Genomic DNA, 15,318 nt, shown 5'->3' on the forward strand with positions numbered 1-15,318 from the left:
AAAGACAAACTACAATGTTATATTAATCATGTTTTGAACATAATATATGTATATATATTATATGCATAAAAATAGTGCAAACTAATAATGTCCAAAAAAAAAAAGTGCACCCCATAAAGGGTGGACCCCATACTAAACAACATCAAGCAATATATATAAAAAAAAAAAAAAAAAAAAAAAAAGTGGAACCCACCATCTCCAAACTCACGATAAAAAAAGTGGACCCCATATTAACAAAATCAAGCAATATAAAAAAAAAGTGAACTCCATATTAAAAAAAATAATGTCAAAGAAAAAGTGCAGACTTTGTATTCGCCGTAAAACTAATATAATAAAGTTTTAGATACGGAGTACAAACTACAATGTTATATTAATCGTGTTTTGAACATAGTATATATATATATATATATATATATATATATATATATATATATATATATATATATATATATATGGTAGTAATATATATATGCATAAAAATAGTGCAAATTAATAATGTCCAAAAAAAAAAAAAGCACCCCACATTAAAAAATCAAACAATATTCATGTAATTTCCAAAGTATCTCATTGAGTCAATAATGATGGATTCATTGCCACGTGCGTATCAATCCATTAGTGGAGTTAAAATGAAATTGCTTTTCTTCAAAAGGTTAGGTAATCAAACCATACAATTTTCTTTTCTTTTTTTATATTAGCCCGAGATCTAATCTAGCTATTAAACTCGTTGTATTTGCTATTCCGCCATGTCATTTATTTGTTATGTTTACTAAAATAAATATATTTAAAATATTTATATTTTAGAATAAGATAAAATTTAATTACTTTTTTATTTTTATTCTTACTCCAATAAATGTGAAAAGAGATTAATGTCGTAGAAAAATAAGGTAAATTAGTTAAATTATAATTCTAATCGACGTTTTCTTAAAAAATCATGCAAAAAACAACATGACAAGTAAAATGAGCTAAACCGAGAATATTTACCAAAAATTAAAAAATAGTAATTCTTCGTTTAAATAGAAAATCAATTTCTACTTTGTTTTGTTTTAAACATGTAAAATTAATTTAATAATGTAAATTAGAATTATCCAAATCAAAATTTGATAAAAAATAATAAGTATTTTACACTTTTAAATTAATCGAATTAAAATTAAAAGTATCAACTGATGCTTAAATATTGCTATTGTTTTATCTCAAAGAGAGGAAAATAGTTTCTTCTTAAACAAGTCTTCTCTTTTAAAAAATATTAATAAATTTGCCGATTTTGTATTCGTAGCAACCATTAATATAATAAAGTTTTAGATACGGAGCACAAACTACAATGTTATATTAATCGTGCTTTGAACATAATATATATATATATATATATATATATATATATATATATATATATATATATATATATATATATATATATATAATCACCATTCAAAGACAACTATATACACATAGATACACTATAATCTAAAGTGTTGGGCCCGTGCGCAGCACGGGCATAGACCGCTAGTATTACTAATAAGATTCAACAGCTTATACATACGCAACGAAAATTCCTTTTTACATTATTTGTAAGGAATGATTCACTTGATTATCAAGTAAATTCACTAGTTATTAATTATTGAGAAGATTTAACCGTTTATATACCTATTCAAATAAAGTTTATTTTTATGTAAAGAATGTAGACTTAATTATCGAACCAAATATACTAAAATATACCTAATTATCAAGGAAATCAACAATTTATACATACACAAAGAATGTTTGTTTTTCACAATACCTGTAAAGAGTGTATACACCTAATTATTGAGCGAAAAATACACTTAATTATCAAGGAAATTTAACAGTAGTTTATATAATATTTTTACAATACTTGTAAAGAGTGAATACATCTAATTATCGGGGCGAAAAAAATACACTTAATTATCAAAAAGAATTAACAGTGTACTATATATGTAAAAGAAAGTTTGTATTTACAGTACTAGTAAAGAGTGAATACACTTAATTATCAACGAAATTCACGCTTATATATACAAGAAAATTTATGTTAAAGTGAACACAACAATGAGCAAATTATAGAGAGACATTTCATTTACATTCGACTCTAGGACTTCATGAATTTCTTTCCTCCGCATTTGGTGCTCAATATATATTTTAAAACATCTTTCTAATTTTTTATTTTATCTTGTTTAGCTGGAGTATATTTGAGAATTTGATATGTCATCATCAAGTAGCTCTTATTCCGATCCTTGACAATCCACACCATGCAAAAGGACTTCTAAGTAGACTTATTACAAAAATGCAACCACCGTTACTTCAGAGGTTGGAAGAAATATGACATTTAAAAATGTAACAATCGCCACAAAGAACACACGAATTTCATCTTCAATATATCGATAAATAGTATCTAATAATATTTTTTGGCCTCATTTGTTTTCATTAAGGTTAAGACGTTTGAATCTGAATGCACATCTGAATGATTAAGATGTTATCTCTAGATCTGAACCGTGAATAATTAAGACTGTTTGTTTTCCAACATCTGAATGTGCATAATATATTTATTTAAACATAATAAATATACAATTCAAATAAAAAATAACTAAATATGAAAAAAAAATGAAATATAAATCTAATAAAATAAAAAATTTAGTTGATTAAAAAAAATGAAATATTTATGTTCGGTAGTGATGTAGATATGCTTTTGTAGTGGTTATAATGGGGTGGTGAGTGGAGGGTGAGGGGTAGTGGGATCAGGGGTGGGGGGTGGAGAGTTGGGTGGGTAGGGTATGTGGGTGGATGGGAGGTGGGAGGGGGAGGGTGGTAGTGTTGTGATGGCAGAAATGGTTAGTGGTGGTGGGGTGGAGGGGTGAGGGTTGGGAGGGTGGGGGTGGTGGTGATTGTGATGGCGGGTAGTTGGTTAGTGGTAGTGGTGGAGGTGGTGATGGAGATGGGTAGGAGGGTGGGTAGTGGTGGTGGGTGGGTTGGGGGTGGGGTGGTGGTGGTGATTATGATGGCAGGGAGGTTATTAGTAGTGGTGGGGGGGGGGGGGGGGGGTGAGGTGGTGGTGGTGATTGTGATGGCAGAGAGGTGGTTAATGGGGTGGGTGGGGGATGGGGGTGAGGGTGGGATGGGTGGTGGTAGAAGGGTAGGTGGCGCGGGGGTGCGGTGTTGGTGCGCGGGGGTTGAGAGGGGTGGGGGAGGGGCTGAAGTTGTCCATATAAAAATAGCTCTTAATGGAATTAAGACTTTGTTCAAGATCTTAACGATTAAGCCCTATTCAGATCAAATAAGTGCTTAGATCTTAATCTAAACAAATGCACTTAATAGCTTAAGGTATGAACCATTCAGATTCAGACCTTCACTAAGTGCAAACAAATGAGGCCAATAAGCTACTTTATGAACGATCAATGTTTACTATTTAACCACAAACTTGGTGCGCTAATTTTTTTAATTACTAATGATGAAATAGTACCACACTTTTCTTTTTAATCTGTCTAAAAAGAATGATATATTTTTATGTTTAGAAATCATTTAACTTGCAGCTTTCCCTTTTACCTTTAATGAAATGATTTAAATCTACGCAAATATCTATGACTTGTCAAAGATCTTTCCTTTCTTTTTTAAACTTCGTCCTAGTCTATGTTACATAAATTAGGACAGAGAGAGTACCTTTTAGTAATATAATTATGAAATTTTTATTATAGAAAGTATTATAATTTAATCAATTGAAAATATCAATAAATTATTTTACTTAGTTCGCTTCTCCCATATATGACTTTCTTGGTTTGGTTCTCCAATTGAAAGATTTGAAATACACTTTCTCCTACCGGGTTTCATGCCATCATCTCTTTCTACTCAATAATACTGAAAAGTGCTTTCATGTATTAGCATCTGTTGTAGTCTTAAAATTTTTAATTATGAACCAACTTCATCATTTTAAGAAAATATATATATAGGTTTCTTGACCGTTTATATTTCGTCTTCTTGATGTTATTCCTCATTATTTGTGTGAGACGTATGTGTCTAAAATTAGTGCATTTTTATCCGTACCCAAAGGTATAAGTTTTAAATCTTTTGGTTTTATGACTTCTTTAGCCGTTTTTGTGTTCAATTTAAATCGTTGTTTCTTTTTTCCTGAATTTCTCTTCTTTAAATTTTCCTTGATCGTTAATATTTCATCTTCTTGATGTTATTTCTCATTATTTGTGTGAGACGTATGTGTCTAAAATTAGTACATTTTTATCCTTACCTAAAGGTATAAGTTTTAAATCTTTTGATTTTATGACTTCTTTAGCGATTTTTGTGTTCAATTTAAATCGTTATTTCTTTTTTCCTGAATTTCTCTTCTTTAAATTTCCTTAAGCGTACCTTTACTATTTTCTAAACCTTTTTTTTTTTGCAATTGTCTCCTACTTCTTCACGTGGACCCCACCTTAATTTTTTTTTTTAAAACTATTTTATAGAAGAGTGGGTTGACGATGATCCCATGCCCAACCTACACTTCTATAATAGTAGAAACTAGATGATGAAAGCCCGTGCTAGCACGGGCCCAACACAGAAAATAGTATCATTCTTTTCTTTTTAGTCTATCTTAAAAAGAATGATATATTTTTATGTTTAAAAATCATTTAACTTGAAACTTTCCCTTTAACCTTTAATGAAATGATTTGAATCTACACAAATATCTATGACTTGTTTTAGACCACAAGTTTCAAAAACCTTTCCTTTCTTTTTTTAAATTTCGTGTCTAGTCAAACTATGTCACATAAATTAGGACAGAGAGAGTACTTTTTAGTAATATAATTATGAAATTTTTATTATAGAAAGTATTATAATTCAATTAATTGAAAATATCAATAAATTATTTTACTTAGTCCGCTTCTTCCATATATGACTTTCCTGGTTTGGTTCTCCAATTGAAAGATTTGAAATACACCTTCTCCTACCGAGTTTCATGCCATCATCTCTTTCTACTCAACAACACTGAAAAGCACTTTCATGTGTTAGCATCTGTTGTAGTCTTAAATTTTTAAGTATTTTAAGAAAATATGTGTATACGTTTCTTGACCATTTATATTTCGTCTTCCTGATGTTATTTCTCATTATTTGTGTGAGACATATGTGTCTAAACTTATACCCAAAAGTTCTAAATCTTTTAATGTTATGACTTCTTTAGCGGTTTTTGTGTTCAATTTAAATCGTTATTTCTTTTTTGCTGAATTTGTCTTCTTTAAATTTTCTCTAAGCGTACCTTTACCATTTCTGAACTTATTATCATTATTTAAATGTCCTTTTTTTTTTTTCAATTGTCTCCTACTTCTTTTTTTGCAATTGTCTCCTACTTCTTTACGTGGAGCTCACCTTATTTTTTTTTCTCCTAATTATTCACGTGGACCCGACCTTATTTTTTTTTTTAATTTTTGCTATTGTAGAAGAGTGAACCCCACCTTATTATTATTATTATTATTATTATTATTATTTAACTATATTAGAAGAGTGATCCAACTCACTCTTCTAATATAGTAGAAATACAAGTCTTCTACCGTCGTCCATGGCAAATCACTACAAAAAGATTAATTAGAAATTAGCCACGGATTATCTTTACTACTAAAACGATACAAAAATTAGCGATGAACTAAAATAAGATAAATTCAGTAGTGCAAAATCCGTAGTTAATCAAACAACTCAGTGACTAATATAATTTAGCCACGAATTAGTGGGATTAGACTATTCAGCGATTATCAAAAAATTTAGCGACATTTAGTTATCACAACGGATTACTGATCAGCGATGGTTTGTCAAAAAAGTTAGCTATCGTGAACAATCAAAAAAGATAGCCAACTGAGACTGAGCTACTAAATCCCTACATTGTTCAAATATTGGTCCTAACCGATCAGTAACTAATTAATTCCAGTTCAGTGAGAATATATGTCCGCCCGCTGGAAGGTCCAAATTAATCAACTCAAGGAATTGATTCACTTCTGTGAACATTATGCACAAGCAATTATAGTACAAATGTCATTTGAAAAACCGTATGCACAAAAATTTCCAATTCCCACAATATTTACACATCAAAAGGGTAAAAGAAAATGCTGCAAATACCTAAGTGCATCTTCAACAAATAGATATCTCCAACTCACTATACTCAAAATTCCAGCACTTATCTTCTCCACCATTGCTCTTCCATCTTCAACCTTCAACCCTAGCCGTAAATCCGCCACGAGACTGCTAACGGTATCGCTAGAGCAACACCCCGGTGTCGGTAGCTCCTCTGAGAACCACCCTTCTAACCCTAAAACAAACCTACCTTTTCCTTTGCAATTCATCACATTGAAAACTCCTTTGTAACCATCCAAAATTACATCCCATGTTACCCTCAAGTCTCCGAGGGTATCGAATGGTCCTAGGTCTCCATTCTTTGTGTTAGTAGCAGAGCTAGGAATCCTAATAAGAGAATTAAAAAAAGAAGTAAATACATTTAATTATCAATAAGATTCAATGACTTATATATAAGTAACTAAAATGGGTTTTTCCACTATTTGTAAGGAATGAATACACTTGATTATCAAGTTGAACTCACTAGTTACTAATTATTGAGAAGATTTAACCGTTTATATACCTGTACATTGAAATAAAGTTCGTCTTTATTTAAAGAATATAGACTTAATTATTGGACAAAATATACTTTATCAAGGAAATCAACAATTTATATATACACAAAGAACGTTCATTCTTACAACACCTGTAAAGAGTCCACACACCTAATTATCGAGGAAAACAGTACACTTAACTATCAAGGAAATCTAACAGTAGTTTATATGCTAATATTTTTAAAATACTTGTTAAGAGAGATCAATCCACCTAATTATTATCGGGGAGAAAAAGATACACTTAATCATCAAAGAGAATTAACTGTTTATATGTATAAAGGAAAGTTCTTTTTACGTACAGTACTAGTAAAGAAGGAATACACTGATAAATTATAAACGAAATTCAACAGTTTACGCTTATATATGCAAGAACATTTACTTTAAAGTGAATACAACAATTATCAAAAGATTCAACATTTATATATATGAAATAATACATACAGTTTTAGACGAAGAAAATTCAATCGAACACACGTACCTCCGCCACTGCTCGACATCAATATCGAATCGAAAAATGCCCTTCTTGTCGAAACTAAGTTGACTTCCATGCTTAACTAAAGTAACCTTAGATGTAGAGTTTTTGTATATGTTTAGTGCAAATATAATGTTATTAAGGGAAATATGAGGTTTTGACGGCTGTTTCAACCGGCGGTTACTTGCCGTCTTACCGAGGGCGTATAACCGCCGGTAAGATACATTAAAATCATTATTCTTATTGTTATTGTCAAAATTATGAAGTGTTGAGAGAGAAGGGTAATGAGTAGAACAAAGGGGTTGCCATATTTGATCTAAAGACATAGAAGTGGACCATGATTTGCAAACACATGAAGCTATGGCTAAGGTTTTTGGATCAAGATGATTTGCTATAAGAACAAGAACTTGCCATGGAGGTTGCGATGATGAAACTATCGACATACTTTTTTTTATTTTTTGTTCTTTTATCACGCGATTAGAACTATGAAATATGATTCTCTAGAGAGTGAGATGTTATCCAAATTTTTTAATTACGTATATATATGTCTTTTGTTGGTGTGGATAAACTGACACGTGTTGAGTTTTTGCATATTTTGCATGGTGGTGACATGACACGTATGTGTGTTTGGTTATACACACATCGTTACTACTTTGTTGCCACGTTTTGAGGAAGACATATGTTAGGGTTTCTTGTTTAAAAAATTTAATGATTGTGCTATCAGTTATGCATGGCAGAATAGGAGAAAAGTTGGCGATTGATCATGAGCTTAATCGAGAGGAAGAAGTTACCATTTAGAAAGTGACAAGAAAGATTTAGCACGGTGGAAAAACAAATTAAATCAAAATCTTCATAAGGAACATGATTTAGAAAGTGACAAGAAAGATTTAGCACGGTGGAAAAACAAATTAAATCAAAATCTTCATAAGGAACATGATTTAAGTCCGTAAGGATTAGAAATATCCTTACATGCATTATTTCAGAGTATTAAATTCTCTTAATGGTTATACTCTGTATTTATTAAAGAATCGACACATTGATTTATCTCCCTCTAAATATGTCAAATCTTGACCTTATTGCCTTCAACAACAATGTTGTACATCTTCTTTATTGATTTGACAACCATTAAACAATTATTTTCGCTTTACCGTGTATCTTATAATGAAGTTGGTATAGTGATTTTGTCTGCGTTGATGACTTTAAAAATTGTCATCTTCAGATTGCGTCTTGAAACTATTATATATTCAAGGTTTTGCGAAGGGGGGAGGGGGCGTGGAGGAGATTGACTATATGATGGATCAAGTATTATTGTATACTTCCCCAGGCACGCGCAGTATATATCCGCACTTGGTTGTGGTGCATATACACGGCCAAAAGAGAGTTACTATTGAATTTATAACTGACCTCAACTAAATTGATGAGATTGAAGTTTAGTACTTTGTGGTCATATTACAATAAAACGGACCTGAGTTTGCCAAAATAGATACAAATGATTTATATAACCAAGCTCAACTAATTTAGAATTAAGGTACATCAATTAACGATTGATTGATCATCTTGTGTCAATCACTAAAGGATTAAGTAAGAAAAAGGAAAAAACAGATACAAAATTATTCCCCAAGCTCCAAAGAATCTTTGACCAGTGAATGTTATTTTCCTATTAATTGGAAATGAAAAGATACATAATTTTTCACAAGCTCAAAGCAACATTTTAGAACCTTTGCTAACTTAATTGTCAATCATTCCCAAGAAGTATGTAATGAGCCTCTGGCTTTGGCTTGCAAAAAGTTTCTTCTTTCTCATACCTGAACAAATGGTATAAAATTTACATATAAATCATAGTTGCCTAGTGGGATGTTAATTGGAATTAAACATCATACCAGTGGAAAGAAGCTAATACATCCAAAGAATTAACGATCTCCGAACCTTGTTAACGAGTAATTTTATGCCAAGCTAGACCTAGGGATCTCATATGCCAAGAAGCAAGCAGCATTTGCAGGAACACTACGCGCCATAGCCGGTCCGGAGCCTTTATAAAGGCCTTTCACTCCCTCTGATGCAACAATCTTTCTGAAAGCATTAGCAAAGCCAAAAGGCACCACCTGCCAACCCTCCGGCTACTATAAGAGAACCTCTTCCCAACTTAGAAGTATATGTGCCTCCTACCAAGTACTGCTTTGTCGCTTCGCACACACCAAACATAGCAGCATTTCCTAGTACTTGACGTGCCAAGGTCGGGAAAAAGGCCCTTTAAAAAACCCGTCACACCTCCTTCAGATTTAAGAATGTGTCTTGCAACATCCATAGGCACTGTATACTTCACAGCCACAGCCGCTGAGCCAACACTTGCCAATGCACCCTATGCTTGCAATCTGTGAAACGACAAAGGCACTTCCCATTAGAGTTTTTACTTTAATACAGTGACAGTACTGTAGAATTCTTTTACACTATCACACCATCTAGAAGATAAACTCCAGGTAACTATATTTAAGTATGATGTGGTAATCTAGAATATAGGGGCAATGTCGTTTTGACGTAGCTTTGAATCCTACTTTGTGGGATTTGATTAATTCTGAATTCTTTAATTCAGAATAAAGGGGCTCGTTATGCCAGTTGAGAGTAGGAAAACGGTTCTGTCTTTGTTTCTGTTACATTCTACCTCATCATATCACATTATGTTCTGCATCCGATCCCCAATTCCTGTTCACCCTGAATGATCATGATGGTTGAATTGTGACCTTGTACAATCGTGTCGAATGAGAAACAACCACTTCGTCATAGTATGTACTTATGGGCACTGATTTGAGTTTTCCCAAACCAGATTCAAATCAATGCCGAATACAAGAAAGAAAAAATAGCTTACGAGTAATAAGGAAAAAGGTCTAGGATTCTTCGAAAAAGCGTGGGCTGACTCAGAGACCTAGGACCTCATTGGCTTAGTAATAAATGAACCGAAGCTTGAAAGTAACTATATTTAACTTGTTGACACCTAATTTTTGACCTCGCATAATTTATTTTAATTGTCCAAAATCTTTGGAAAGCAAATGGAGTGAAATGTGTATTTTTTGCTATAAGTCAAATGATTTTATAAAATTATTTAGATAACATTTTGCCATTTCATTTGGCAAGATAATTTCTATAGTATTATAAATCGTGTAGAAATTGATTTACACATTTATATAATTAAATAGGGAGTATTGTTAATTTCCACCTAGAAGATAATTTCAAACAATTTGTCATTGAATTGTTTAAATGCCAGAATATCAATTAGCAAGCATTTCACTCTGTTTAAATTTAAGGAATCTGATCAATCAAATGAATTAATCATTTTACCCTTCAATTCTCAATTTTGCGTAATCAATATACTTTCTTGCAATTTATTGGAATTAATCATAATTAATTAAGTGTTTAATTGTGGTTAACTTCCATAAATTGTTTACTTAGTGGTTAATAACTGCTACAATTGAAATGATCAATTGTTTAGTTTAGTTCTGGCTTTAATTGAAAATGGCCGAATTCATTGGTCTAAATCAATTAAGGTCATTATTGCAAATCTGACCTCGATTGAAATAGCCTATTTCCGTGGATTAAGTCATTTGAGGTTATTATTGCAAAATTAGTTTTCAATCGTTTAATTGGACCTAATAGGGACCTAATTGAAATAATTGAGTTTGTGCTTAAGTCAGTCAGGGTCATTTCTGCAAAGATCAGTTTTAATTTGGTCAATTGGAGTAAAATGGCTACAATTGAAATGTCCAATTAATGGGCATTGCTTTAATGTTGGCTATTTGCTAAAGATTTCACATTTGCCCTTCCCATATACGTATATACATGGATATACACCTGTGTATACATATACGCATGTATATCACGTATATATGCGTTATTTGGATGTGGTCCATTCCCCATTTCTTTTAAATCAGCCGAGTCCAGGCCTAAAAAGACCAGACCCGGCCCAAGTCAGCACCTAAAAGGGGTAATACCCCATTTTTCTTTTCCCTTTCCACAAAAACCAAATGACCCTTTCCCCTTTCCTCAAAACCCTATCCGCTAGGGTGTACCACTCTCTCTCTCTCTCTTCCTGTTTTTTTTTTTAGATATGGCATCGGGATAGTGAACCATGCTTTATGCAGACTTTGTTCGTCTGTTTTGGGTAGAACAATTAATGTTATTGTTCTACCCTCTCTCTTCCCAAACGCTGCCGTTGAAGCACCAAAGAGGTGAGGTTGCCCCTCTTTCTATGCTTTTTCTGCATTTTCAACGGTCATACACTGTAATTTCTTAATTGTTTTGTTGTATTATGATTTTAATCCACAATTTCCATTGGTCCATAAAGGAAACACTCGGATTGACTTTGATTGGGTCAAATACGGCCATAGATTTACTTTTGTGCTTGTTTCCTAGTCATTGGATGTGGTATTGAGAGATGCAGTTGTGAAAATTGCAAAACTCCCACCTCGGTTCAAGGCTAGGGTTTGAGAATTTGGGGGTTCTATATAAAGAACCGCATTCTCCACATTTCCAAAAAAAAGTTGGAGCATACTAAAAATTCAATATACTCATAGAACTCGAAATACTTAGGGTTTCAAAATATTTGAGACCTTTAACTTTTCTGAGTTAAGTAAAATTTTAAAGTTTATTTTCTCTTGTTTCTTGGGTTTTGTGGTGAGTTTTGGGATTTGAGGAGCAAAGGAATCTCCAAGTTCATTCTCGATACAAGGCTGCACAAGAAAGGTAATTCTCCTTTCCCTTTTATTTTTTGCATTTTTCTTTCTGTTTTCTTGAGTTATTATGTGTTAGTTTGTTATTAGAGCATGTTAATTAGTTAGCTTAAGAGAAAGACTTGTTTGTATTCTAGTATTTTTTGGATTTAGTTAGTCTTGTATGTTAGTGTAACTAAGCATGCTTTTCTGGGTTAATTCATAGTTAAATAATGTTTATGTATGCTAGTTAACTTGGTTTTCTAAAATATGTTGGCTATGTGATGTTTAGTCTAATCTGTATCTAATCAAGTACACTTATAGGTGTTAGCCTTGGTTTGATTGTTAAGCATGTCTCAAGTATTATTTTTATCTTAATCTGTCATGTTGAATTTGTGCCTATGTCAGTAAGCTCAGTTTGTCTAGCATGCTTGGATTAGTTTTAATATGCTTTGTTAAGTAGTTAATTAAGCCTGCTTAAGCTGAGCATGTTTAATGACTTGATTCATCTTAATCGTTAATGTATTAGTTTAGTACGGATAAGAATATTTGTGTTAGCTCAAGCATGATGTTTAGTTTAAGTTAATCATGTTTATATGCTAGTTTAGCTCAGTTTGTACAACATACTTTTGTTAGCTTAATCTGCCTATTTTAAGCATGAAGGTTCAACCTGTTTAATTGAGCATGTTTAGTCTAGTTTGGTTCTTTTAGTTTGAACTACTTATATGTTGGTCTTTACAAGCATGTTCATGTTAGATTGAATTAGTCAAGCATGATAGTTAGTTTATTTAAGTACACTTAAGTGTTAGTTTAGTTTGGTTAGCCAAGTTAGATGTTTATCCAGTTTGTTTCTTATGTTGAGTTAGTCCATTCAGTTAAGCATATTCATGTGGTAGCTCAGTTTGTTAAGTTGAACTTGTTTTGCATGAAGTTTAGATAGTTGAGTTGATAATAATGGCATGGTCAAGACACTGTTATTCCTAAATCTTGCTGTTTAGTTTTTGTTTCCTTTGTCATCTGAGCATGTGATTTAATCTTGGACTGTGTTAGATGTAGTTCTTAATTTGGCTTAAATGGGACAATGACCCTATTAATGGTTTGAGTACAGTACTATTAAAAGTCTAAGCCTGTTGAAATCATGTTCTTATTTTGCTAAAGTTAAATCCCTTTCAAATGTGCAAACCCTTGCTTCCTAACATTGCTTGCTAGATAAACTGATGTGATGCAGGTTTAAAGTCATACGTTAGCCTAGAAATCTGCTAAGTGTGTCAACCTGGTTAATTCCTATATATTTGATCATCTAATTGACAGTTTTGTTTACTTATGTATGAGGGATTGGTCTATTCTGATTTAAATGCACATTAAGCGTATCTGTAAGTCTTTGTGTTTTGACATCATGATTAGCATATAAATTGATGTGTATCCTTGAAGCATGCCTGTACTTGTCCAATGTTTAAGTTTGGGACCTATGTTTTGACACTTTAAACTATCTTTGTGTCATGTTGTGTCTTGTCCATTACAATGAGATATCAATAGTTAAAAACAGAACCCTCATGACTGCTAAACTTGAAGCTATATTATTGGAAGAGATATTTATTTGGCTCAATAAGATAAACCAGACCTTTGTGTGTCTCTTAATTATTTTATGGCCAAACTATGAAGCTTGTACCCTGAACTTATTATTGGTTGTGGTGTTATAAGTCTCAGATTATACCTCAAGCATGTTAGATTCAGTTTCAATAACTGAGAACCCTTATTGATTTGTGGAGACTTGAGATGACATAGGAAGTCTTTGGTGATAAAACTAGTTAAATAACTTTGTGTGTGACTCTGTATGCTTGCCTCATTACTTGGTATGTCTGCTGTGCCTATATGTGTGTTTGAACTGAGTACAAAATATGGAGTTAAATGTAATCTGAAGCTAGCATGTTTGTTTGAACATATGTTTATATTCTGAGTTTATCCCTATTTTAAAGACCTCATTGCCTCACGTTGTACCTCAAACATGCCCTGTTTCGGCTCAAAATAGGACCTGTACATCATTGAATAATGATCGTGCATATTACTAGTTTGATTGTTGCCTGCATAAAGCCCATGAGTGTTAGATGCCTTAGCATGATTTATCCTTTGTTGTTTTCTTCTTTTGTATGACTTTCTGCATAGTATACAAAGGGATATACCCAGATATACAAGGTATATCCAGTTATATATACTTATATATATATATATATATAAGCTGGCATATCTAGTATATTGCAGGTATATCACTCATGTGAGTCTATAAATATTGGTCTACTGTTGAATTTCATTTCGAGTTTGGGCCTGTTCTCTCTTTATCTTGTGGTTGGGCTCCCCTCTATGTGTTGAGTTCTCGGTATTTAGGCCTGTCCAGTTGAGTTTTGGCGAGATGATCCATCTGGGCTTTGAATCGTTTTAGTTGTGACTGATTTGGGCTTGAGATTTTCATAAAGTATTTCATATGTTTCTTTTTGTATCCATGTGTATTTGGTCTGTGTTTTATTTTGTTTACTCAAATATTTGATGCCTTAGTTTAAATGCTTAGACCCTAATCCTTACCCTTTTTATGTTCCATGTGATCCAACACTGGGCCATTCGGGCCCCTCCCTTGCATTAAATCTGGTTGGGCCAGAGGCTTAGGTTCTGGCCTAACCTCATTTCTTTGATCGGGTCTGGATAAATTGAAAGGGAAGCTAATATTTGTAGGAAGGCCCAATCATGGATGAAAATGATGAAGGCCTAACTATGAGTGAAAATAGTAACTGGTAGGCTTAGGTAGGCCCACCAGCCTAACTCCCTTGTTATTAAATTCATTATGTGAAAAATGTATTTCTAAAAAACGCTTGATGATTATTGGAACCCTTATGAATGCTTAAAACTTAGGAAATATTTAGTATCTCAGGAAGTTGCCAAAACTGTTTTTTTTTTTTTAACTCGGGCAATAAGTGTTTCTGCATGAAATTTAAGCTTAAATCGTGATTTTAAAAAAACTTAAAACTGGTTCAAGACCACGATTGAGTATAAAGAACGAAAAAATAGGACTTGATTAAGTCAAATGAGTTTTTAGTTTAAATGAAAATGAATGCTTTCTTCTTTCAAGAAAAGTTAAGTGACGGATCTGGGGTCATTTTTAGACTGCTGAAAATTGTTTTTTCACTTGGCAGAAACAAACTTCAAAAAGTTGTTGTAAAAAATGGACATAAAATGATTTTTGCAAAGCTGGGCTAAGAATCGAATAAGGGTAATATTGATTTGAACATTTTCGGCTTTAAAGGACGATGTCGGACCTGATATGGATTTGGAATACTTTAATTTTGGACTTGGATACATTTTCTGGAAAAGAAAGACTTTTGGGCATGGAAGACCAGCATTAAACTTGGACTAAAAACAAGATAGCTGTTTGGACTTGATTTTGAGACTAAGTTGGATTTGGACTTAGAATATGGGTTGATCAAACGGGCTTCAGTGGTATAAAAATTGGACT

General features: G+C 32.6%; 1 protein-coding gene across 1 annotated transcript; it reads right to left on the reverse strand.

The window, feature by feature from the left end:
* Positions 1 to 5,991: 5,991 nt before the first annotated feature.
* On the reverse strand, positions 5,992 to 7,727 carry LOC132059943 (probable F-box protein At5g04010). Its single transcript, XM_059452788.1, has 2 exons — positions 7,123 to 7,727; positions 5,992 to 6,438 (listed from the first exon to the last, which is right to left on the reverse strand). Exons 1-2 carry the CDS (start codon positions 7,557 to 7,559, stop codon positions 6,066 to 6,068), a joined length of 810 nt encoding a protein of 269 aa, XP_059308771.1. The 5' UTR covers positions 7,560 to 7,727; the 3' UTR covers positions 5,992 to 6,065.
* Positions 7,728 to 15,318: the final 7,591 nt, after the last annotated feature.

The sequence above is a fragment of the Lycium ferocissimum genome, chromosome 6 (assembly GCF_029784015.1).
Source record: "Lycium ferocissimum isolate CSIRO_LF1 chromosome 6, AGI_CSIRO_Lferr_CH_V1, whole genome shotgun sequence".
In the NCBI taxonomy this organism is placed as follows: Eukaryota; Viridiplantae; Streptophyta; class Magnoliopsida; order Solanales; family Solanaceae; genus Lycium; species Lycium ferocissimum.

What these genes read in the sequence shown, in the direction of transcription:
- LOC132059943 (XM_059452788.1), bottom strand. Translation starts at nt 7,559, where the DNA reads ATGTCGATAGTTTCATCATCGCAACCTCCATGGCAAGTTCTTGTTCTT. An exon ending in GATGTCGAGCAGTGGCGGAG is followed by an intron (nt 6,439 to 7,122) that starts GTACGTGTGTTC and finishes TTCTCTTATTAG; the next exon opens with GATTCCTAGCTCTGCTACTA.